Source organism: Ixodes scapularis, unplaced genomic scaffold (assembly GCF_016920785.2).
Source record: "Ixodes scapularis isolate PalLabHiFi unplaced genomic scaffold, ASM1692078v2 PGA_scaffold7__128_contigs__length_106722199, whole genome shotgun sequence".
Taxonomy (NCBI): Eukaryota; Metazoa; Arthropoda; class Arachnida; order Ixodida; family Ixodidae; genus Ixodes; species Ixodes scapularis.
In genome coordinates, this window is record NW_024609882.1 from 69,901,566 (window position 1) to 69,928,870 (window position 27,305).

At 40.7% G+C, this 27,305-nt stretch overlaps 1 protein-coding gene across 1 annotated transcript; it reads left to right on the forward strand.

Moving 5' to 3' along the window:
* LOC121833160 lies at positions 1-26,966 on the forward strand. The gene is given in 7 exon segments (XM_042286271.1): positions 1-13; positions 23,661-23,717; positions 23,841-23,882; positions 24,987-25,089; positions 25,091-25,145; positions 25,585-25,741; positions 26,833-26,966. Coding segments are annotated over 7 exon segments (561 nt in total).
* The last annotated feature ends 339 nt before the right edge of the window (positions 26,967-27,305 follow it).

Here is a 27,305-nt window from a genome sequence, read left to right on the forward strand (position 1 = left end):
ATGGATTTGGCCGGTAAGTTCCCAGACGTGACCAAAAAGGCACGCAAAATTTCGTCCACGTCTTCAATGGAAGTTGGCACATGGCGGAAAGGTCGGCGATATTGCGGACCCCCCCGATCGGCCAGCGCCAAGGTAAACCGGTAATCGCGGCGGTCGGTTATCTTGCCGACTTTTTCGCCGAGTGTTCAACCTAGAACCCCAGAGGGATGCGATGAAGAGTGGCCGAATCCTCGTCATCATCTCAGTAACCTGTCCCTGTCGAAGGCATTGACGACGTGATGCCCAGGTAATGGCGAAGCTCTCGAAGCGGGCACGTCACTCTCCCACGCAATCCTATAAACTGAAGTGCGGTCTCTCTTCCTACGTATACAGTTTCGGAATCGCTTCTGAAAAACGTGAAAACCGATCGGCGAATATATTGAAACCCGATGGCATTTTCGAAACTATCTAAATTGGTTTAGACTCTATTTATAACTGCCGCAGATAATGCAATGGCGACGAGACCCATACAACCACGCATTAAAAGGTAATTAACATAGTTAATTAAGCCAACTTACCTTGACGGGTGTTCACTCATGTAACGTCCGCCGACCCTGACAAATACACGGTGAAGATGGCAAAACTGCGATTCTTAATTGATTAAAAATATAATATATGTTCGAATTAAAATCAAACATCCCGCACATTATGTGTAATGCAGCTCGTTATACAACGATACCTGTTACAAGCTCTTCCCTCCGCACGACATAAAACAGGGCGTCCGTCGTCACTCATGACGTCACGTTGACACGTGACCTTAGGGGTCTTGAGGTCGTGACGTCACGTGACGCCATGGAGTTACGGAATATTGTGGCGTCATTAGCTCACGTGACATCGTTAGGGTCAGATAAGGTGTCGCGGCTAACGCTGGGACTTTAATACCCATTCACACAGAAATACTTATTTGTAACTTGATTCGTTGAAGTACCTCTCCCATCCTCTCTCTTATTCATCGTGAGACAGTTTAGTAGGCTGGTAGATAGACGCGTTCAGCATCAGCCAGTAGGCACGTTTGTTTGCACCAATCATAAATCAGAGATCTCGCAAATGCCCAGCCTCTAGCGAAGTCTGAAAAATGAAAGAGGGTTGCTGATTATCGCAATGACGTCGCTCAATGCTCTCTGTCAATTTGGGAGCAGACCTTCTTCTTGAGTTTCTGTGTTCCACTAACTTAAAAGCGATTACTTTGACAATTGTGCAGGCAAAGGGAGCCATGTCTCAAACGTTCAGAAAATATATATGTGCTGGGAAAATTATTAACCAGGACGAATCTGAAAACTGCTTTTGCGTCATATTTGCACTTCGCGTATTTGGGTGCTTCACTGGGATATATATAATTTTCTCGAAAAAAAAACATCGTTTACATGTTGCTGTTTTTTCTATCTAAAGTAACCTTGCCAAAATGCTCATGAAATCGTGTTTTTGTTATAATTTTTTTCCAATGTAGAAACTGGCTTTTTAGACTATAATTTACCTGGTGTATGTTCTCAAAACTCTTGTTATATTAAATGTTATGGCATAAATAATATATCGAATCAAAGCTTCAACAAAGAGCTATTCATCAAGTACAATATTGTTATAATCAGATAATGTTAGCTTTTGAGGGGACGCACTTCAATACAAGAAAAATCTCTAAAACTTTATATTTAATAAAAATTTATTTAAAAAAAAGGCTGTATCATTTTTGTATGAAGTGATTTTGGGATGGTCTAAACTCTTAAACATACAATAAAATAAACTATAACAAATAGTTTGGACGTGCAGGTTCGTTCATTCTAAAAGACAATATATTTGAAGTTCAATTTTAAGATACGAAAGTGGTCGCAGCCATTTCGTTCTACCAGATTGGTAATCATTTTCGTGCACTTGCAGACATTTAGATTAGTCTTAACTTAAGAATGTATTAAACCTGTTATCCATAATTAACGGGAGATTTCATAGACACGCTGAGCTTTTTTACCTTAAGAAATAAAATAAATCGCAATTAAAACGAGTTGTTCTAATTTAAGCAGTGAAAATAATCAGTTCATAAATATTGCCATCTGAAAGTCTTACCCAGAATACTGTGGTACTCGGAGCCAAAACAGTATAATCGCTAATGCACCGAAATGCCTAGTAAGACGTTTTCGTATTCACACGACATGTGCAGTCCCACATGTGACTTCATTTTAGGAAGAAACGATTTTCAGGCCTCGTGTGTGTGCGTGTGTGTGTGTGTGTGTGTGTGTGTGTGTGTGTGTGTGTGTGTGTGTGTCTGTGTGTGTGTGTTTGCGCGCGTGTGTGTGTGTGTTTCTGCGTGTGTATGTATATGTGTGTGTGTGTTAGAAAATAAAAGAAGGTATATGAAGTAAAACAGAATCTACGCATTCATCGGTTCCTGTATACGGAAAATGAAAAACTCACGAAAAAGATTTCATTAGTTCATTTCAACTTTCATGAATCCATTAAACAATACCATTTTTAATTTAGTGAGAGCCAAAACACTGCTCTGACGACCTTTTCACAAAACAGTGAAAAAACTGAGACGAACAAAGCACGTCCTTGCTTCGACTGAGGTTAGTTGGAAACAAATTGTAAACAGCACACCAGAATGAGCCACACGAAACTGATCAGAATAAAGCGCCCCATTCCTTTCAGCCACACCGAAAGTTTTCTATGCACGAGTAGGAAAAAAAAAAAAAAGGCTTACCCGGAAGAAGACAGCGTACCCGCTCATCATGTGCACACAAAAGAGAATTCAGCAGGCCGCCTGGAGCGACGCAGAAATACGAGCTTTAGCTGCAATGCGAACGGTGCATTCATCGAGTAAGGCGCGAATGCAGTGCAAAGCTCGTCGTTTCCGAAAGACAAAAAAGGCGTTGGGGAAATTCGTGCCTTTTTTCTCGTCCCAGCGTTGACTGTCTCTGAATGGACCACCTATCAATCTTCGTTTCGCACCGTCTCCAAATTGTTTTGATGCCTCAGACATGTCTATTCAAGGATTGCGTGGGATGTGCGGGCACCATTTTAGTTCGGAATCTGCTGGAAGCTTCCAATGTTTATGTGCTCTGCACCAGTGAACTCGGTAGCCAAGATAAATGAGAGACGTTGAAAACGTGACGTTCAAAAACGTGTGCTAGTTGATGGAGATTTCAGTGCAATACGACACAGCGAGAAGGATGTGATGTGACATTACAGTTATTGAACAAAGTAGAAAAAGAATTGAGAACCTTCTAGAAAGCAGCATATTGCGCAAAGAAATTCAATGAACGTGGCACTTACTTGTCCTATTCTGCCTCTCATTGTTACGTTAGTAACATAGGCAACTTTACTTCACACTGTCTGAAAAACGCGTCTCTGCCATGTCCCTATCTCAAAAGCAGCAGTAATCATTGCTTAAGTAATAGGCTTAAATTGACTTACGGTGCTAAGTATTACCATAAACACATTTTGTGCTAAATAAACCCTCAACAATTCAAAGCTTGTAGGAAAACCTTAAAGGGTTGTTTTCTAGAACTGGGGAGGCAAATATTTGGCTGAAGCATTGAGAACCTGAATAAAATATAGCACTCTAGCTTTGAAGATTCTATGATGCTTATTTTAAACCGTGCAACATTTAATTAATTTGCTATATTTTCCAAATTTATTTACATTGTCAAAGGTTATTTTTTTAAGGTCGGTGTTTTATTATTATTTACTTGACGTACACCCAACAACATTGCCAGTGCGAACAAGAAAGCGGCGGTTTTCACTGTTTTTATATGAGAACAACTGGGATGTCGTTAAAGCTTCTAGTCGTGTTTGAAAATCTCAAATACATCACAATCCTAAGGCGTAAAAAACAGCCTTAGCAAGATGCTGCAAACATTAAAATTTAAATAAAAAAACGCCGGTGTTGTGCTCACGTTTGCACCTTCACACAGTGCGAATTTCTTAACGAAAAGAGAAGTATGATAAAGCACTATCCACTTGCTGACGCAGTAAAACGTGGAGATAGTTCTTAAAGAAACTTTCACCGAAAAACTAAAAAAGGAAGAGTTTCGGTTTTGTGGGCCTTAGGCATGATGCAGGTGTGCAAGAGAGTGGTCGCGTCTGCTATTTAGATGTTTTCACTCACAAACTAATTACGCTCAGAAAAACATAAACACATTATTAAACTCTAGGATACATGAAAACAACTTTTTTTAAGTAAGAGGTGGCAGCATAAGAAGATTAATGTAACAAACCTCGTTTGACGTTTTGGTGTGCGACAAAGTATTATTTACTTTATAACAAAGAGCGGTTTTAATTCTCAACCTTTGGTTTCTTTACTTTTTCAGTACAATAAACATTTTGAGACAGGTATATCAACGGGTCTATTTTAAAGAGCGCTAAATTAAGACCAAATGACTCACAATTCGAGGCTGTTGATATGTTATGAACTTAATAGCTACGTAAAAAAATGCATTCATTGTTTCTTTTGGGGGAGAGGTGAGAAAATCTAAGTCAGATATATTATATTTAATGCAGGTAGTAATCACAATTTATTATGCAATGAATGCCCCGGGACTTCGTTATGTTCGTATCTGCCTATAATAGTGTATCTCCTTCCCTTTGACTGCGCTTTACCTATGGTCAAAGGTAGTCTATACAAATTTTCTTTATGCATCGTGCTTTTAGCACAGATTCTAGCAATTGGCTTTCTACGATTTTTTTTTTAAATATACACCATACACTTTTAGATTATGAAACCTTTCTGGTTGCTTTCGGGCCACAGAGAACGTTCAATATATGATAACCCTGGGTTATGCTAAAAGAGTAAAAAGAACAGGGCGTAGCACACATCACTTGGGTTGCACACTTTGGGTATTCACTTCCCGACTTATTGCTTCTGGCCGAAGCGTCGTTAGCATCGATCTTTTCGGGAGCCGGGGAAACGCTAGCGAAGAAAAATCAATGCCGCGTAATGGCCCCCTACATCTGCATCGACACATCGCTTTTGTTTTGACCTTTCCGGGTTAGAATGGAAAAGGCGATCTTAAAGCGCTCCGAAGGCATCGAGTGCGTTGGATTGCAACCTCACTCGGTAGATGAAGGTAAGGAGGAGTGCTCGGCGTTCCGGAAACTTCACTCGTCCCCAAAGCGAGGTTTGAGAGATTCCCCAGCTTGGAATTTTCTCCTCCGCTTTCCCGTTCAAGCAGGCGGTGGCTTCTTAGTAATACGCCTTTTGCGTTATCTTGCCTTCGAATGGATAATCTATTTTTTTTAACGGTTGGGAATGCATGTTACGTCAATGAACATTTTTTTACGTCCTCCTTTACTGCATCTACCTCACGCCATCGTTTCAACTGCCAAACAAACTGCGTAAAAAATATATAAAAAGCGTTATATACTTTTGAGTCTAGTAGTGAGTAGTAGCGTTTATACGTCGCTTAAAAGTTTGTTAAAAATTTCATAAATATGCATCAGCGTTGCGACAGACCTTGTGTTTCAATGTGCTTTTTCCTCAAAAAGTTTAAATTTGATTACATATTTTTAAACGTTATACTTAATGTAATTATCTTTGTAGACTGATTCATATGTTTACCATTTCCTACCAGGACCGACGTATGTTTTATTCTGTTGTGATTGCATTCGATTATGGTAATCAAAGTCTTGAACAACCGGATGCCAACCTAGCTCCTACCAGCACGAATATCAACAATACAGTGACGTCAGTAATTTGAGTGAATTGCTTATATCTCAATCATCCTTAAAACAAAAACAAACAAAAATACGTTTGATATTCTTAACAAAAGAAACTTTGAACACTGATGATCATTTTCACCGACTTGCGTTGTCTAGTTTTCCTTTTTACGTCTATGCACTTCAGCCCATTCAATCTGACGCGGCTAGGTAAGTCCTGGGAATGTACGATCGCTCTTTAAGCACAACACATATACTACGCAAGATTTTGGCTGGGTTGCTCTGGAGGAGCGCCGCACGCGTCTCTGGCTCAAGCATTTTTTTTTTGTATAGTTATCGTAAAGAGACAGGAATTTCCATAGCGTAGTTAAAATTTCCTAGTTATATCTCATTGAGGACAGACCACTCTTGCAGAGTGCGATGTATGCCGCCAGGACAACTTCTTTCAACCAATTTCGTTTTATGCGTAAGAAAACAAAGTAGAATTCATTACCAGCAGAAGTGGTATGGTTAAATCAAGTTGATTCACTTTATAATGCACTGTGCTCTCTCCACAATAATGCCCAAGGGGCACGGCGTTTTTTTTTTTTTATTAAATAATTAAGAAAGCACCTACATAAAAACCCCTCTCTGCTAAAGCTGGCATGCTGACGACGGGATGCTACCAGCGGTGAGATCATCTACGAACGGTTCAAACTGCCCATTTTCTTCTAAATTCGCGGCTTCTGAATATTTAAACACGTGACGAAAGTGATGGAAGACTTTCAATTGTTTTACGACCGTTTCAAAAATAGGTAAAGGGATTGAAGTACAATTGAAAATATTTTGAAGAAAAATGGAAGCGTCTGACAACTCCTTATTTGAAACGAAGAGCCAGGTAGCAATAAAGAGTGAGGAAATCTTTTTTTTTTTAATTAGTCTCTTTTAACGAATATCTGTAAAATAATGGATACCTTTTAGCTAAATCTATTCCAGGTTTGAACTTTGAAACGCACCATTCTTTATTTTCTAGCTAAAATCAAGGACTGATATAAAACTATTTTTATGGAGAAAAAAAGAAAGCAAACACGCAAGCTCGCCTCAGTCAAAACTTTTGGAAACAAGACGCGACGGACTATAAAAGGAGCAATAGACAATACGCATTATGCGTTGTGCCCTTTTTTTCTTCCGCCGTTTCAAGTTTCAAATATATGAAAAGTACTCTCAAGAAGGCGTTGTACTTCCCCACATCAAGACACAACTACTGGAAAATACAACCTTACAGACACTGCGGCGAAATGAGTTGGTAATCACACGTAACTGAAAAAAAAAATGAGATCGGGGTTAGGGGCTTGTATTTTGAACAATGTGCTAAATCGGCACCGAAGACATCACACAGTTGTAAGGAAGAAGCACGTGTTAGTAATGCTAAAATCTTGATTTGTATATCCAGGTTGAAACTTTGGCGATTTTGAGCGAGGCAAGGGTAAGCTATAGAAACGCCAAAGAAAAGCACTCTGGTACTAAAAAACGGTTTGCAGCAAAATTTTAATAGGCCCAAGTTAGTCACCTAGTATACCTAGAAATGTGACAAGTTCGCCTTTCTCTGGCGTGTTACCTATGTTGGCTTCGTAATCTGGTTCAACTGCTGAATTGGCGACGTCGTAGTAAGCAGATGTTTGATTTAGAATGACAAGGAAATGAGTAAGTTCTCTAATCAAGGCAAACTTTATCCGAAGGGCCGATGATTTTGTGCATAAAGGGGCGTTCTGTAAGGGTGAGTGCTTGTTAATGTTTAAACTCTCTTGCCCAAAGTAGATTATAAGAAGAATCCAAACTTTTAACCATTCCGTCCAGGCTACACAATACCAATCACTTTCAAGACATTATGTAAGGTAGTGAAAATGTATAAAAAAAGATTTGAAAACCATAATTTTTTTTTTAACGCTGGCAAACTGCGCATGACCTGTTCCTGGTTCAATGTACCCGTGCAAGTCGCATTTCTTAAAAGGCGACGTACAATTCGCACTGTCCACTTTTACCCGCCTTCTTTCTTCCTATATCGTCTGCAATTTTTACATTGTTCAAATTTTGCTCCCCTCGCAGCTTAGGAGAGGAGAGTGCTAAGAAGATTATCGTCCTTGCAGAAGATCGAGGTTGCTCGTCAGCCTTTAGGGTTAAGGAATGATTTCTGAGCTGCTAGAGTTTAGCTCGCTATCGGGTCTTGCATTTTCTGAGAGATGGCTCGAGGAAGGCATGTTTTTGAAAATATCATATTGTATGTAATTTTAAAAAGGAGACATTATAAAATGTAATTTTCTAATTACTGCATAAAACGACTATGTAATCAGTGTATACGATTACTTTGAATTATATGTTTGATTTGCATTTGACATGAGAAAAAAAGAACACGATATCTACCGCTGCATATGTGGCCAAGTTCACATTCTAAAACTTACCATTACTTCGACAATAGGTTACTATCAGTTGAATATATGAGAAAGAAACCACAAACGCAGCATCAGTTATACCATTTTCTCTCACTGGATTATCTTACGAGGCACCCTGAACATCATGTCCAGCCAAGGAAACAGATTTAGTGGGTATGTTTATGTACACAATTAAAGCAATAGTTAACGTATCCCTGAAGAGTGAACAGGAAAGCAAAAACCCCAAAACAGAGCTTAAAAACAAGCCGTTAAAAGTCTGTGTTTGGGAACGGCGTTACCTGGTCGCCCTGGTGTCGTGTGCCTAGACACCAGAGCACTGCTCTATCGAGGTCACGTGGTCTATGGGCCGCGTTTGGACTACGAGATGTGAGGCGTCAAAGGCGTTGATCGCCTGCAAGCGTGTCCACCTCTTCGTCCGCTTTCCCTCTCGCCCTCCGACAACCCAAGACATGCACACTTCCCACCAGTCTGACCGGGAGCCGTCCACACTTAAATTGCAAATGCTCTCCATCGTTTTTTAGTTGCTCACTCCTTAGAAATCTAGGCTCTCTACAATGGCGTTCTTCTGTACGTGCCAACTGATGTCCTCTAAAAAGTACAAACCCCCCCCCCCCCCCCCCCCCGCCCCGCGCCAACCTCATCGCAAGGCACGCGAACGCTTAATCAATACAAAAGAATCAAATCTCACGCTATGACAAGCTGCAATAAGGTAGCTCGAAAGGCAAAAAGAAGAACCCCGCAGCGACCTACTTTACCTGGAGTACTTCAAATGTAATTGCGGTGGTCTTTTGCTTTCGTGATCAAATTTCTTTCTGTTCGTCATTTCCACGTGGCCTAGTATGCATAGCACTGATTGGGTATTCGCGTGCCTTCTATGAGAACTACGGACGCCGGCTAATGTTATCGTGCCTTCTGATCGTGCGATTCTACAGCAGTCGGCAAACGCCGTCTTTTTGGGTGGTCGCTGCATCGACATATCGCATCCCAACTTTAATACAATGAAGAGCAGGCATAAATAAATAAACACTTGATGCATTTTTTTAGAGCGGTGACATTTTAAGCACCGCTTAAACATAATTAACATAATAAACGCACACCGGGACGACCAGCCACGCTTCGCGTTTCGTGACATGCGAGTGGCTAAAGCACGAATAATGTAAGGAAGTTTCCCAGAGATATAACTCAGCGTATTGCTAATTATTATTTTTTTTTATGTTTGCAATATAGGTTTGCGTTTGTGAACGATCTGTTTTGTTGTGTTGATGATATCATAGGATTTTCATAGCCGACGGTTCCGCTCTGGGGATATTTTGGTGTATAGAGCCGGGACTCAAACCGAAAAATATAACGCTTCGGTTACGGTTACGGTTACCGTTTCCAGTTCATATCGGTTTCGTTTTGCTTTTTGCTGTTTTAATTTTCATGGTTTCGGTTACCGGTTACACGTTCCTAAAAACCGGTTCTTTTCAGTTTGTTCATTAATTTCTTTTATTGAACTGCTACACAGCCGTTTTATAATGCGCCGTTTAACGTAGTCCCAGATATCCAACAACGGAACATTCACAATATCAAGAACTTAGAAACGTCACATAACTTTCAATTCGTCAAACGTTGCGCTCGTTTGTAGCGCCAACACTTGTTCACTAAATCTTTTAGCATGATATTGTTTGACACCCAAGCATACCATGTTACATCGCTTCCCCCCCCCCCCCCCCTTTACGCTGGAATCCATCGCGATTTATATAAATAAAAAAAACAAAAAAAAACATTGCAGTTCTGTTGTTTAGCAGTGTTTCTAAATAACCCCCAGAAAGTCCACGCTGAATGCTGAGAGAACCATTCGCTCCTTCTCGTCGCTCAAGCTTGTTGCAACCTAAAATATGCAGAGTGTCTTCGCCCAGACTGAAGGAGGAGCAGAACATTAGACCTATCTAGTAAAATACTGCTTAGTGGAATAAAGTAATAAATTTGAGAGCTGGGCTAGTTGGCAAAAGTCAGACATAATATAAATGAATACCGCAAAACAAGGAAGACTAAGGAAAGGAACGAACAACACAGATAGCTATAAAAACATGTCCTGTGTTGCTCGTTCCTTTCCCCAATCTTCGTTACTGTGCGCTGTAATACCTACTCCGTGTTTGCTATGTGCAAGCAAATGCATGTGGTTATAGACCAACTCAAGTCTCTAGCGTCACGCCACTGTGGTGGCGCTGCCATCGGCACTACGCATGCGCAGAAGCATCGCCTCACGGGAACCTGGTTTCTGCTCACCCGCAATGCCCACACCCGGTGTGGGCAAACGTGGGCTTGTTTGTAAACACTGGGACGGTGTATAGAAGCGCACGTTTCTCGCTGTCCGAGTCTGTGACGCTAGAAAACTTGTGCGTTTATATAGTAGCGCAATTTTTCTTCTTGGTTTGGAGGCGGAGCTTCCAGAGATATGTTGCAGCTAGAGATGTCACAAAATTTCATCAAGCTGAATTTTTCGTCGAACCTCAAGGTTCGAAGCTGTATGTTGAGCTAGTTGGTATTGGTCTTGGGTTGCCAAAGGCATGGTAGCGCTTTTTTGGACGAGGACAAAAGAAAGAAAGACAAGACAGACACGAGCGCTGACTGCAACTATTTAATCAACATGGAAATGAGGCATATATACACGCTTCGATCCTATCAATCAACCAACCCCTGGCCTAGCCGCCACCTGCATGAACTGCACTTCCTTATCGAAAAGGTCGATAGATGCAACGCTGACACACCCCAGCCCTGCCCTTTTTATTTCGTCTGCTTCGATAATCTCCCTAACAGTTCTATTTTTATCGGGGATCTGTCACTGTTTTGAGTGTTAGAATACAAATAAGTAGATATAAATCAGGAGAGTCTAAATAAGCAATCCTCCAGATAATCATTTATATACAAAATTAGCAGTTAGAGATAAAAAGAACATAAGGTGGATGACTATATAGGTTCGGCTGGTTTGACGAACATTCCAACTCTTAACCACCTTGCAAGCAGTGTGGCTAGACTATGATTCAAGCGAGTCTAGGTTCGGAGGAAATGTTTTTACGGAACAGGTTATTTTTATCACGGAACATAAGTCTAATAACTTAAAAATTAAATAACATATAGTATTGTTGCTATATTACCAAAACAACCAAACTGTGCTGCCCTTAAAAAAAGTATAATGGTTGACTTGATAATTTGTCATCGCCATCCAATCCAAAGCCAACTCAGTCAGCTCGTCGCACATGCGCGTGACAGTCGGAATCAAGTCGAACTTTCTTGGCCGTTTCAATAAGTGTTCGAAAAATTCGAACCTGGTTGAACTCGAACCTTGATTGGTTCGCGATCAAGGTTTCACTGCCTTGGTCGTATTATTCCCACTCGCCGTTTATGAGGCGATTGGACGAGGGGTAGGGGGGAGGAGGGGGGGAGGAGGGGGGGGGGGGTTTAGGCGAACTTCTTTCCTGTAGAAAACCGAGGGCATATGTCGGTCGTGGAGTTTTGAGCTACGAACCGACAAATATTGAAAGGACGACCGACAGGGTCACATTGCAAAGGATTCGCTGTACACAAAATGGGAGGCAAGCAGATTTGAAGCCTTTATATTAGCGCTATGATTGAGCTTAAATGACACGCACAATAAGCAAAATAGCTCCAACACGTCTTTCCCTCCTGTTCACACCTGGAGTGTGGAATATCGCAACTTATAGTGTAGACCAGGTTTGTTCAAACTTTTCGGCGAAGGTGCTTGATCGGGGATCTGTCACTGTTTTGAGGGTTAGAATACAAATAAGTAGATATAAATCAGGAGAGTCTAAATAAGCAATCCTCCAGATAATCATTTATATACAAAATTAGCAGTTAGAGATAAAAAGAACATAAGGTGGATGACTATATAGACTTTATTTATAAATCTAATATTTAGCTTGTTATGAAATTGGACCATAATTGGGACCGAGAAAACAAAGCATAAACCAAAATGCATAAAAACTTTGGCGTATTCAGACAGTGCACAAGACTAATGAGAATGATTGAACTGATGGTAACAATATGCAACATATACGTCACAGAGCACAAAACCCAATGTATACATGAGAACGCAAAGGAATTTTAACACGCGTAGTTATGCAGATATAAAACAGAGCAGTAATAATAATTTTAATTATATGTTTTATTATACTGTGCTTTAGAACGATCAAAGTCCTGATATGATGATGCTGGTGAATACCATGTCCAATGAATAATAAAGATACATTGGTGGATCTTTAGGGCACGCGTTAGCACGATCTTGGGGAAAGGCCAGCAGTATCCGGTGCCTGATGCTGCTTTCACTGTTCACCGGTTTCGAGAGATCGTTTTCTTCGTTCACAATCCGTCATCTTTTGCTGCCTACCTGGACCATCGCTAGTATTTGGTTTACACATGGTTCACACTCCATTTTATAGCACAAACCAACACATAGGCGCTCCGCATACATGAAAAAGCTCAGACTCGCCTGAGCATCCGCTCGCACATTGGCTTCCGCGCCGTGATGTCATCTAGCTCGCTTTCGCCTCGCCGCACCGCGCCCCTTGACGTCAGGTCAATCTCGCCTTTGAACTTCACGACTCTCTCACTTTAGGCGGAGTGCTTTCCTTTCTCCTGTTTTGTCCACAGATGGATGCCCTCAGTTTTTCTTTGTCATGTGGGTACTAATGCTAACGCATTAATATGACGAGACCAAACACGCTACGCTAGGCACTTTCCTCTCCTTTTCTCTTGTATCTTCGTTTACGTGGTTGGTCCGTGCTTATGTACCGTTTCTTTGCGTGCGTTCGTTTTTGCTCCGGAAAACTTCAGTCGCTGTAAGGCACTTAAATCCTCGTCAGAGTCACCGACAGACAAGACTGACGCTGAAGCCGCCAAAGAACGGTTCTGCAACTTTTCTAGAGCCACCCACGCCTTCTTCAGGTGGTCCCTGGCGCATTGCCTCTCATTTTCAAGAATGACGTTAAAATGAGGATCAAGAAAAACGCAGGCTTGAAAATAAGTAGTTCTGGAACAAACATTTTGCCCCGGTTTTAAGGAAAATGCCAGTTATTGAACAAGAACAATATATATATATATATATATACATATATATATATATATATATATCCAGTTATGTCTCGTTAATACGGACAACTCACGTTATAGACAACTTTCTTTTTGGGGGGCGGAGGGGGGGAAGGGGGGGCGGAGGGCGACGAACGGAGGCGTCTATATCAACGAGACATTACTTATATAGATATATATCGATGGTTTTATCTCAAATCCGGCAGGCTAAAAGCGTTTAATATTTAATTTTGACGAACGAATATATGTTTTGGGGGAATTTCTCAAATGAAAGACGGCGCAAACCGCATGTTTAACAGATTTTTGTTGTCGAGTTACGAAGAGTAGAAGCGGTAGTGGGCAGAAACTAGCATTTTTGCCTGCCGTCGCAGGTCGCGTGTTTGACATTCTCTGCTGCCGCTACTGTATTTGTTTATACATTCTTAACTTTTTCTTTTCATTTAATATGCACTATAAAGATACCTTGATGCGTTAAAATATTTTTCGCAATTATATATTTTTCTAAAACAAAAAGTCAAACTCGTCGTTCAGGTCGATTTTTGGGCAAATTTGACAGGTCCTTACTTTCTCTGCACGCAAGGTAAATTGTTGTTCTTTAGCTCTTTAGACAGCCCAAAGCAAACTCCTTGTAGATATAATAATACCATTATGATCTGTCAACTAGCTGCTCCGCCAGTTTCACCTAAACGCTGTGAGAAATAAAAAATGTTGAAAGTTTGAAGTCGGTTTCCTAAAAACAAAAAACATTTTTGTATATTCTAATTTTTTTAATTTTTTTATATAAATAATATTTGACTACAAGAAAAAATAATATAGAAATGTAATATTTTGGTTGTATGTTCTTCAATTGAGCCGCAATCGTGTGGAATATGTTCTCATTTGATTAAAATACAACAAACTTACAGGCATTGCGCGCCTCTACGATTTCGAAACTATATTTTTATTTTTGTTTGCGTTTTTGAAAAAGACCCTTTCGCAAGACTGCTTCTTTCTAGAATGTGAAGTTTGTTTGAAAAGGAATGACGCATCACTGGCTAAGCTAGGACTCGAACACGAAAACGTATTGGAGCTTGCCTTTGTTAAAGTGCGGTAACAAATTCATTAAAAAAATGGATGCCACTTTTTTTTGCAAGTTTCAGAAGTGGACAAAAAATACATTCTACATTTCTGCATTAGACGCGCCCAGCGAAAAGCCATATTGCTCGAGAAAGCGCATGTGAAGTCAAAGTGCCGTAATCTTGCACTTCGATTTTGCTGAAAGCTGTAGTGTCGTGACCCAGCGTGCCGCGCAATATGACATCACTGGAATGGCAAGGTGGTCTCCATCTTTACCTGCATGGCTACGACCGAACAGGGAATGTTAATTTTAGGCGTAGTGAGCGATGACATCGTCCACGACTTGTCCCACGCGCTCTTTACGCCCAACGTTGTCAATGGCCGGCTGGAGGAAGTATTTAATGTTTTCACGCAACTCGTTTATATTTCAGACGGTGCCCTCCAAAAACAGGCACCAGGTGTACGAATTTAGGAAAAATAATGTCGTCTCCAACTGTATATTCTCCTCATCAGGGCACAGGAAAAGCTCGTGTGATGAAGTGGGTTGCATGCTCAAGCAACAGGCATCCATGTCTAACTTGACAACTACAGATTTTTATTCATTAACGAACACGCAAAGCTTCGTTGAGGCAGTCAGACCGAAAGTCGAAGGGCTTGTTCTGCTCTCAATTGCCAAAGAGAAGCTCACACGTTTCCAGGAGCCGAAGAAAGAAGTTTGGGAGAAGGTAAACCCACCTAGGGGCATCCGATTTTCACACGTGTGGAGGAAGACACTGAAGAAGGGGCCTTAAATGTTGCCCTAAAAATATTTCCGAAAGCCCAGAGTAGCTGCATACACGTGTCAAGGCATGCACATAACGCTTTGTGTCCCGAAATTTAAAAGGTCATCAGTGAGTGCGTGCCGGCATGTTCAAAACTACAACCGTGAACTGCGTGGCTCCAACAAAGAGCGAAAACTGATTCACAGTTTTGTCGAACTAGTAAAAAATGTACTACCTCAGAAAAGGTGTCATTGATGTGTTCGTCTTATTTACTTGCTCTGTGCGCACGTTTTTACATTACTGAGGTGCAAGAACTGTGCAGTACACCGACAGCGACCTGCAGGATGTTAGGAGGACGAAACCCGATGCATATTCCCCCAAAAATTATGTACAAGGTTTGAATGATGTGAGAATTGATCATTTAATTGTAATAAGCTGGAAAACGAGTAGCCAACTTCCTTTAATTTGAGCCGTTTTATATAAAAGAAGTTTTTGACATGTTGCATGGCATTTTGATTTGTATATTCTTGTTACACATTGTTTTGTAGTGTCCTTATGTGGCTTCTCTACTATTTAAAGTTCTAAATTTTAATAAATATAACAAGTTAGCCTACTTTATGTTGCTTTTTTAAAAATGTAAACAAAAATAAAATATATTTTTCAAATGCAGAGGCGCACAATGCCGGTAAGGTTGCTCTATTTTAGACAAATTTGCACATATTTCACACGATTACGGCTCAAATAGAGGACATACAACCAAAATGTGGCATTTTAGATTGTCTTTTCTTGTAGTCGACTATCATATCTTAAAAAATTAAAATTTTAAAAATTTATCAAATATTGTTTTTTTTAAGAAAATCGATTTTACACTTTCAACATTTGTTATTTCTTACAACGTTTACGTGAAGATGCCGGAGCGGCTAGTCAACAGATCAAAATGGTATAATTATATCTATAATGACCTTGCTTTGGGTTTTCTATAGAGCTAAAGAACAATTCACCTTAAGTACAGACAAAGTCAAATTGGTCAAATTTGACCAAAAATCAATTGAGACGGCGAGTTTGTCGTTTTTTTCATAAAAAGGCTATAATTTCTAAAACTACTTGAGTGCATCAAAGTATATTAATAGTACCTATTAAGTGAGGAGAAAAAGTTAAAACGATGTAGAAAAAGCAGTAGCGGCAGCAGAGGTGTTTCAAACATGCGACCTGCGACGGCAGGCAAAGATACTAGTTTCTGCCACTGCGGATTCTACGCTTCGTAACTCGAGAACCAAAAATTTGGGCAACACGCGGTTTGCACCGTCCTTCATTTCAGAAATGCCGCTAAAATATATATTTTTTGTCAAAATTAAAAATGAGACCCCTTTAGCCTGCCTGATTTGATAAGAGGCCACCCATTCATATACCTTCATTTACATTTCATTTCATTTCATTTCATTTATCAACCATTTTGAAGTGGGGTGGCAGGGACAAAAGGTGCTTAATAGCACTTGACCAAGGTCCCGAGCCCCATGCAGATTTCAGAGTGGCAACACAGATAAAAACAATAAAAAACAAAAACAAAAACAAAAAAAACAAGGTTGTTTACACATTTGTATCCAATATATTATTCAAGCTTCAAAATATAATCCTTTATTCTTTTTTTTGAACGTATCTATTGAATTTACTGCTTCAGCTATTTCCAGAATTTGGGGATGCATGTTTAGAAGTTGGGGAATTTGCTGTGTTAATGTTCATTCACCATAGCTCGTACGTGTGTGACCCCTAGCATAATCCACACGTCTTAAGTTGTAGTTAGTTTCTCTTAAGGGAAATTGGGTGTGAAACGACTCCGTGTCAGTTTTGAGATAATGAAAGATGGCTTTTGTAAGGTTGAACATTATTAACTGTTGCATAGTAAGCAAGCGATGTTTTTTTTAAAATAAGCAGATGTGTGATCGTTATAACTTAGACACTCGATAGAACGGATCGCTTTTTTCTGGAGCACTAGTAGTTTTTCAAGGTTATTTTTAGTAGTCGTACCCCAAACCAATGAGCAGTAATGTAAATGAGAGTGAACAAGTGCATAGTATAATTGGCACTTAAGCCATGTTGATAATAAATATCTTAATTTGTGTATTGTGCCAATTGATATGGAGAGTGTTATAGACAAGTTGGACACATGAGTTGTCCAGTACAAGTGTTCATGAAAGCATACACCCAGGACCTTTAATGACTCAACCTTCTCCAATTTGTAAGAGTTAAATTTTATATCTAAGTCGTAGTTAAGCATCTTATTTCTTGCCCTAAAAAACAATATATTTAGTTTTTTAAAATATTTAATTCAAGCTGGTTTGCAACTAGCCACAGTGATAAATCTTTTAACCGATCATTAGCTGTGCTTTCGAGATACTGGAGGTTACTATCGGAAAAAAATACATTCGAGTCGTCTGCGAATAATACCATTTCTGAGCGATGCAAAATATTAACGGTATCATTAATGTAAATAAGAAATAGTAATGGTCCTAATATTGATCCTTGCGGGACGCCATAAACTATTTGATGGATGTCTGATTTGACGCCGTTATAAGTGGTGAATTGTAATCGAGAACTCAAGTAAATATTAATTAATTTGTTCGCTATGCCCCTTACACCATACATGTTTAGCTTTGTTAGTAGTATTTGATGTTTAATTGAATCAAAGGCTCTTCGGAAGTCAAGAAATATTCCGATGGTAAACTGTTTATTTTCAATGTTTGTAATAATTTTATCTTTAATATTTACAAGTGCCATTTCCGTCGATTTATTTTTTTGAAACCCAAACTGCTGCTCTGAGATTATATTATGTTTTGTGAAAAAACTAGTCAGGCGATTATTAATTATTTGTTCTAAAATTTTCGAAAAAATAGGAAGTACAGAAATCATGGTTGGTCCGTGTCGAGGCACCATTTCTTATTATCAACAAAAGTTGCAGGAATACTCTGTTGATAAACCGTCCAAATTCCAAAACACACAGCCACGTCCAACTAGCGACTGCACTCGAAAGACCCATCGCAACAACGGTCTGTACCTGTACATATCCGTTGTAGGAAGGATATCATGTGAGAGTACCACCACTACAGAAGGAGACGGGATAACCTAACTAAATTAGAGAGAACATAATTGAAATCACAATCACTAGAAAAGACATCACAATAAAAGCGGCAGACAAGAGAAGGTCTATTGTAATCATCAGTACTGACGACTATGTTCAGGAAGAACACCGCCAACTAAACGATCCAAAAGTTTGAGCGCCTCCCAGGCGACCCTACAAAACACCACACTAAATCGCAACGTGAAAGCTCAAACAACTTTTAAACATATGCAATATAGCCAATAATGAATATAATGTGATGAAGGCAAAGCAACCATCCCCCGGTCGCTTTCGTGCTTCCGAAAATTCACAAAACTGGCAATCCAGGCCGCCCAGTCATATCCGGGATAAGAAGAATAACGGAACCTCCATCGGGCTATGTTGTATCAAATTGGGCTACGACCCAATTTGATACACACCTACAACTCTAGATTTGCATGTCAAGGACACTACCCACTTCCCCAGGGATATAATAAATGTGTATATGACGTATATATAAAGTTTGGTCTTTTTTGGGAAATCGACTTCAAACTTGAAAGTCTTTCATTAGAAAAACTTGCAAGATTGAAGTCGATTACTTCTGCTCTTCAAACTTCTGCTCTTCAAAAAAAAAACCCAGTCTCAGGGTAAATGACGAAATGGTATCCTTTATTTCTTTCATTTTTGTTTGCAGTTAGGTAATATAGTAGTCTGCCAGGACCTACCAACAAAAATTGTAATATATTGTGTGTATGGCCGCTGTTAGGACTCGAATGTCGCGCTGTGAGCGGAGAGTTTTGAACAGGACTTCGCATAGACGCCCAGCTGAGCACAATTTTGACCTATGTAAGGTTTTCTATTTAATGTTAGCACTTACCTCAGTATCTGAGCGTGAAAGCCAGTGAAGTAAAGATATTTATCCTAACAATATTTATTTATTTTGGACTGGCGTGATTTGCAAGGTGTGTGAGCTTCGCCCTCTGTATTGACGGAGGAGATATGTAACATCTAGACTCCCGGACAAACTCAAGTCAGGAGGAAAAAGTTTAAGTAATCCAGCATAAATCAGTGAAAATAGAAATGAAACCTCAACACATGACTAACACGTTGGAAGCCTTACACGCAACGAAATGCTTGTTATTTTACGAAAGAGTCCGTACGCGCACAAAATAAACCGTACTTCCTAAGCTTCATATACCAAATCGTACATAATGTATATGCACTGCATATCTGTTTGACATAAGAAAATATGACAATCACAAGTCAAGTTCGGTATTGCAAACTCAAAGCCGAAAGCAAAAGGCCCCAGAGGAATTCTCTAACGATCTGCATTCCCCCGTATTAGGAGGAAGTAAGGGCTGGGGGTGGCCCACACTTATGGATACGGACTTGGAAGTAAATGTTTTTAAGTACACTACCTCGAATTTTATTACTGTTTATGGTTGGATATCGAGGTAACTGCTAACGATAAATAGAAAACATTACATAGGCCAAAATTCTGCTCAGCAGAGCGCCTGTGCGAAGGCCCGTTCAAAATGCTCATAGCACGAGATTCGAGTTTTAATAGCAGCCATACAAACAATATATTACAATTTCTGTTGGTAGTTTCTGATAGACTACTATGTTAACTAACTATTAAAAAAAATAAGAAAAATAAAAAGCGGGCTTTCTTTAGAAAATCGATTCCAAACTTGCCAGTTTTTCAAAATTTTCGTTATTCAGACACATGTAACGCTTATCTACTTTTCGCAACATATAGAAATCATAATCAAAAGAAAGAGCGTAATTTTGAACATTACGGTGATATAAAGATCATTAAAATATGTTGATTAGGTCACACTGCACAGCTTGCTGAACTTCGTCAAATATCGTCACAGAGAGGCGGTTCGACAAATAAAAATATCATTAAGAATGTTATGACCTAGACGCTTAATTAGCATGAAAAAGCCTACGCCTAGAGTGTTCCCAAAAAGTTATATTGATGTAGCGTAAAAAGTAGGAAAAAGAGATGGAGTGAAATATGGCACCTCCGATAAGCTGGGAAAGCGTCAGTTTCCACCTTGACCGCCTCAACGGTCCATAACTTGACAAGAAAAATTCCGACGAAATTGCCATTTGTGTCTTTTTTTATTATAGGAATCGCCGCAAAGCCTATATTTTTTTTCGTCAAAATTAAAAATTCGACCCTAAATTTCTGCCTAAGTTGATATGAAATCGCCCCTATTTATATATATATATATATACCAAGTTTTTTTTTCCGCCAGCTCTACATGATGGTAAATTTATCTCTTTTATTGATATCTGGCTAGTGCAGGTCAGGAAGAGCGATAGTCTTGAAGGAATCAAATAGAATGGTCATCTTTAAATTCTAACATTTTAGTTAATACCCTGAAGGCAACGCGTACTGTATACATGTAGCTATTATAGGGATGGGGCAGGTTTAGAAGTAGTTTTCATTATAAGCTCGACCACTGATTCCAACTAAGTATTCTTAATTATAAATTTATATTGAACGGAAATGTACTACCAGGAGAACCAATCGCTGATGGCAACTCTATCAAATGGCCATGACATTTCAATATATCTCCTTGAGGTAATTCTTAAGAAAAACTAATATTTTTTTCGGTCAATATTGGTTAAAATCGGTTACCGGCAAAGCATTTATGGTTACGGTTTTCAATAATTTCGAATAGCGGTTTCGTTCCGGCTACGGTTACTGAAAAAAATTTGTTCCTAATCGGTTTTTGGTTTCGGTTACGGTTACGATGTGAGTCCCTGATATAAAGTTAAACTAATTTGCAGGTTGAAGTCGCACTGAAATACTTTTTCGTGTCCCTACTGCAATCGCACGGTACATCATACGCGAAAGGTAGGTAACACTCCCTAAGATGCATAACCGTCTGTATACTCCGGCAACGCCCTAATAACTTAAACATTTGAGCTGTAAAACGAACTAAAATGTAAACTTACCGGATGAGGTCCTAAGAACAAGCAGGTTTCGCACACCTTGCGAAGTTTTGAATTTTAGAGAATCATATCCGAAATTGCGCACGCAAACGTCGTTTTGCAACAAGATCTGTTTTTGGGAGAGGTCAACTGAAATTTGCTAGTATACTATGATAGTTCAAAAACGGTGATCGTGGACTTTCTATGTTTTATACCGGCCTCTTCATTGTAGGTGCACTGGTTTGCGAGATCACTCACTCCCAGCGGCTTGCTGAACACAAAACCGCCAAGAAATCCATAGTCGGGGCGGGCGACGAGCAGGGTAATCGAGGGAAATAATGATTTTAACAAAATATATGAACAATGACAACCTGTAAGGTAGCTCGCCACCCAGAGGGCCACCAATATCCGACGGATGTCCGATCAAGATCCGTACGTCCGAAGCCGAATACGGACATCCATCTTATGTACAAGTTTCCTGAATCGGATGTCCCAACCACGATATCCGCAGGAGGTCGGCAGTACGTCCCGCACTACCGGTCTCGTTCAGTCAATGAGCTTGCTGGAATTGGTGCACCAGACGCGTGAGCTATGCTAGAAAACAAGCATAACATTTTAGACCAAACCCCGAGACGGAAAAAATGAGAGACGACACAACATAAAGACTCAAGCGTAACAGTTTCCCGGTTTGTCTTTCGCCGTACTTGTCCAGCGAAGAAAGCTCGCGCTAAAGGCGGAACTTCAACTGAATTCTTAACAATGCCCGACAGAGTTGTAAGAAACGAACGAAAGATTTATTTGATCAAGCACAGAAAGCCACCGCACATATCAACAAATCAGCATCTCCGCAGGGCCCACTGTGAAGGATCAATGTTAAAGCACACTTGCGCAAAAAATGACTTTATTTTTTTTATTTGCAAATTCGACGTTATAAGGGTACAAAACTAAATGTATAATATGTTGTCATACCTAATAATACAGACAATCTAAAAAATATAGGCGAATTTAATTAAGCCAATCCAATCCAACTATTGTGGCTTTCCAGCTTCCCCGCAACTGCCGCCACTGCTTTACGCGCGCTTGCTCTCTGGCAGCCTGTCGTGGTCCAGTTTTAACTTTGTTGTTCCCAACGATTCTCTGGAACACTAATCGACACGTATTACGGTAAGTGTTTTTTGTTTCTTGATAGCGAGTTTTAGTCGATACTTTTCAAAGGCCTGCTACCGCGCGCGCTTCAAAGTACGCCTTGAAGTGGCAGCGCGAGCTCCCACATACACGGCATGGCCTGAAAACACGATCTACTAAACTCAAATAGCTTGGATGTGATGTGATGGCTCTAGATGGGCGCACTGGCACGATTGTGAGCCAAGCTGGTGGCATACCAGCCACTGGCATAGCTTTTATTGTGGTAATTTAACATAATCGAACTTGTATCTCAAGGGTGACAATAAGCACAAGAAATTACAAGCACTGCAGAATGATGTCCTATGCATGTCATGGTTGCAGTAGGTAGATAGTTGTCAGAGGCTCTCTACCGCTTGGGTTTCTCGCTAATTATTTTTTTTTCTGTGCACGCTTGGCGCCGGTTCACTGTACTGCTGGTGTGGTCATCGCGTGTCGCAAAACTGAAGGCGCGTTCCCACCGGCGATGCGATCTAGTCGCGTGATAACTTTCATCGCAAAAGCGACCATCGCGGGCAAAAAGCGACGCGCTTTGAGCGGTCGCTTGCTGACCTGACTTTTTGTGATGAGATCTAGTCGCTGAGTGGCTGAGCCAATCAACGGCGTTGGGGGCGAGAGTTTTCGAGAAACGACTCGCCAACGAAGGCGTTGGACTCGCTCATCGCGCACGTCGGTGTGACCGCCATGAACATGACTGTTTTCTGACGACTTGCAGTTCTTTCTGGTAAGGTAATCAGTGAAAATATATAGTTATATTTGCAACTATAATTTTTTGATAATTTGAAGCCATTCGAGTGTCAGCTTTTCGTGTTTCTATCAAAAGGTTCGAACAAAACACAGATCGTGCAAGACCAAAGTTTTTATTGACAGTAATTTTGGTTTTGATCCTTTTTGTACTAATGTGCAGCCTGTGCTACCTATCTCTGATGGATGTCTTGTGGAATCCCCAACTGTGAGCCAGCATAGAAAAGGTGAGTATAGAGTGGATTGATTGTTTTTCTATAAATGAAATAGCACATATTTTCCTTGGTAATTTTTTCATTCAAATTTTGAGGTCTGAATGACAGAGTAGATTCTCGCTGGTATGTTCTTGGTTATAACTTTTCTCTGCTTTTCCGATCATGAAAACCGGTCCCATTGATCTCGCATAGTGAGATGCGTATTCATTGCTCGTTTGTGGGTGAACAACACTGAAAGAAATAAAGCAATCTGGTAGTGCCCCCATTATTTGTCCTGTTTTGGGGTGTTTTAATATTTCTAATGGGGTGAGTTTTTTTTTTTTTTTTTTTTTTTTTTTTTACGCAGCGTCATCAAGACCAAGTAAGTTGTTCACAAGGTTCGGAGATAACTCTCAGAATCATAACTCTCAGAGTCAGCTGAACCTTTTGACGCATATAAACCCTAATAGCACAAGATAAGCCTTGGCTAAACCTTCTCCACGTGGAACACCACAAGATGGGGTGTCAAAACACTCTGGTAACACTGTTACTCTTTTTCTCGTCAGTCGGGATGCTTGCTTACACACGTAGCTGCTGTTGAAAAGCTGTTCTTGGTGTAAGCCGAAGCTTTGTCTTGACCACACCTGTCGTAATATTGCAGGACAAAGCTCATGCTTTGGGCCCACTGCCTTGCCAGAGTGTGGTGAGTTATGATATTTCTCGTTTTATCCGGCACTCTTTGTTTCCTGGCTCAAGTAGTAGTTTTGTCATCCTAAACGTGCAAGATTTTTAATGTGTGCTGCCAACATGTATTAACATCATGTGGTGAAATAAGGAAGTCTATCATAACATCATTATTCATGGGTGCTCTATGTCTCCCCTTCGTTTGTCTTATGTACATAGAGGTACAAATGCTGTACATGCAGGCATTCTGAGTGTTTATAACCTCTTTCAATGAGGTTATTGAAAGATGTTATGGAGGGCGCGCAACATGTGCTATTGTGCGCACAGCTATCTTGTCACTCCCTTTGTTAGCCGCCGGTAGTTTCTGACAAGCCCATCTATCCTCTGAAATTTAAGCCGGCATGGTATTCAGAACAAAAAGTACGGTCGGGTTACTGGGAGGGGAAGAGCGCATCTGGATTCCGCTACCTTTACCTGATGAACTTCACCAACTTTGAGCTCCCAAAATGCAAAACTTTTCTTGACAGAAAGAACTTCATCATGACGACAATCTGACGTCACGGCCAAGTTCACAATTCTCCGAGCGTGCGCTGAAGTTCATCGGTCGAACTTTACTGTGACATCCCCCAACGTCCTCTCTCGTCACGGGGAGCAGCTGCCAATGGGCGACTGACGAACTTTTCTTTACAGTAAAGCTTGCGCAACCAGCATAAACAGGCTGCTCACCTCATTCTATACTACTTCATTAAAGACCACTTCACCCAGATGTTAACACCAACAGTGTTTTGTGGTTACTCTTCAGTTTGCTCCGGATGAAATGCCGATGTTGGGAAATGTCTAAGCCTCAGTGTCTTGGTATGACTCCTCCACAGTGATCTTTCTTTTGCAGGTTGGAACCCTTCTTAATTTTATTAGAAATGCCAAAAAAGTACCTGTAAAAAAGTCACTTGTCATAGTTTCATGTTACTAGAAATGATCCCTAAGATAGAGTTAGTTACCCAGAAATAAAAGAGTCAGCATTTTTACCTCGGGTACACAAAAAGTACCTAGTTACCAATGCACAGCTACCTGTACCTAGGTACTTCACAACCTTGCTAATAAGTAACTTTAATTTATTCTTCAGAATTTCAGGGCCAAGTGTTAAGGATACAAAATGATATAAGAATGAGCTTGCAGCAGATTGCCAGCACGCTTGACGCTCTCATCGTCTCCAGCGAGCATTCTTGTTACATGCTCCGGTTGAACCAAGGTAGATCTGAGTGCATCTGACGAAGCTCATCTGGTATGTCCACATTTGCATACCATACATTCGGGCTGTTAGCTGTGGGACGGTATCTGTTGTGCATGCCACCTGTGTGTGTAAAATACACAACTTAGCTAGCGGTTCTTCAGGATGCTCCTTGCCACGTGTTGAGATGCAACCAATTTATTTCAAGAAAGTTCGGTTTTGTGAAGACTTATGAGGTTTAATAAATTGTCTGGAACTACCACAAATAAACGGTGTCTTAAAGTTTGCACTAATCAAACTCCGAAGCTTCTGGTTGCAGTTTGCACTATGAAAAGGTATAGCAGAAGGAAATGATAAATATGGGTTAGTTATGTCTTCTGTTCTTGAAATAGGCGATCTCGAGAACTGCTTTCATAGTCAGAAAGGAACTTGCCTTAGCTGTGTTCTTCCAAAATGCTACACCCAATTTGTGTTTCGTCTTCGAAATTTCCAGGTTAAGGAACTAATTCAACTTGGTGGACGAAACCCCAACACTGCAACGATACGGATGCTCGCGTACCTGCTGACTGATAAGCTAGGTACCGAGTACGTGTGGGAGAGAAAAAAGTGGAAGGAGTTCTGCACGCTTTGCATTCGTCAACTCATGTTTGGTTAGTTTCACTTTTTTTAATTCTGTGAAGTTCATTACTAAAATTTGTGTCACGATCGTTTAAGGTTCACAGCAGAGCACAAGGGATAGACTACAGTTTACACAGAAATAATAAAAACACTGAAATTGACGAGGGAACTGTGACTGTCTGTCCCTCGTGCATTGCAGTGCTTTTATTCTTTCTGTGTGGGTTGTTTTCACCTTTTTTTTATTCTATGACGTAATTATCACCTTTATTACTCGGTGGCGCCAGCACATTACAACTCGGCCCTTCGAGCTATCTGAGAGCCGCACTAGTCGCTCGACGAACTGCCCGCCCACACTGTGGTGGCTGCATAGTCGGACCGAAACACTTCATTAACCTGGGGCTCTTTTTGAAATCCTCATCACGAAAGTGATCAGAGCGCAAGCGATCATTTGTTAGAACTCACATGGACAACAAAAGATGTGCGAAACACATCCGTCGCCTGGAAATTGATGCGTCGGCAGCTCGCGATGTGGCACGCTGTTACTTCAGTCCTCTGCCACACAATAGTGCTGCATCTGGGCGTAAAAACCCACAGAAGCTCTTCACTCCTGCACTTTCCAACAAAATAAATGCCGCACCGAAACCGATTGGCCATTGGGTCAACCGGGGCAATCAACCTAACGGGTTCATCATGGCCAGCTCTACGCTTGCTTTCTCCGCCGAAACTTCGCTTCACGCGTTGGCGACTTCCACAGGTAGACCTAAACTTCCAGAGAGCAGCACTACTCATATGTCAAAAGGCATGTCATGACTACAGTGTTCGTAGTCACAGCATACAACACTGTTTTGGAAACATCGACCACGTGCACTTTGGTGATAGTTTAGTTTGTTTTAACATTTCTTTTCTTGTCCTTTTCAAGAAAACATTCGCCTTTGCGAGCTGATGTCATTGCCGAGTCGACATCTAAGCAATAAAATAGGCGGTAGAATTTAGTTTCCATACCCCTTGAACCAACAGATGAAGGTATATGTTGTCATATCTCATATCCCGTGCTGCCCTTGAAGGATACAATGGTTTCAGCAAGGCTGTAATTATATTTGCTTTCATACTGCTTTTCTTCCAGATGCAGTAAACAAGAGGTTTACTCTATCAACAAAGAACGATGTCGAAGTTGCAACGAACTCGTCGCTCAGACATGCTCCAGAACGAGAATATGAAAAGGCCAGCCAGCGGTGCAAGTGCTCTATTTGTAGTTAAATTGGTTTTACTTGCTATAGTTAAAGAAGCACTTAAGTGGATTCCGAAATTGCCTATTTACCGTCCGAACTCAATCTCTGGGCTCTAAGCGTCCCAAAAAACCCGAATTTACATTCAAGGGGGCGGCCAATTTCGTTATTAAAAATCCTTTCAGAGATCGTGCCACGCCCTTGTTTCTGCGCCGTGGCACAGAACACTATGGGGTGCCACCAGACGGAAAGGCAGCAGGGGAGGGCACGCGACAGCCAATCACGGTTGACGGCTTCCCTGTGGACTAAATTTTCGAATACGCGCCCCTTCGAACAACCAGTTTGCCTAGAAACCGTCAATCGTGATTGG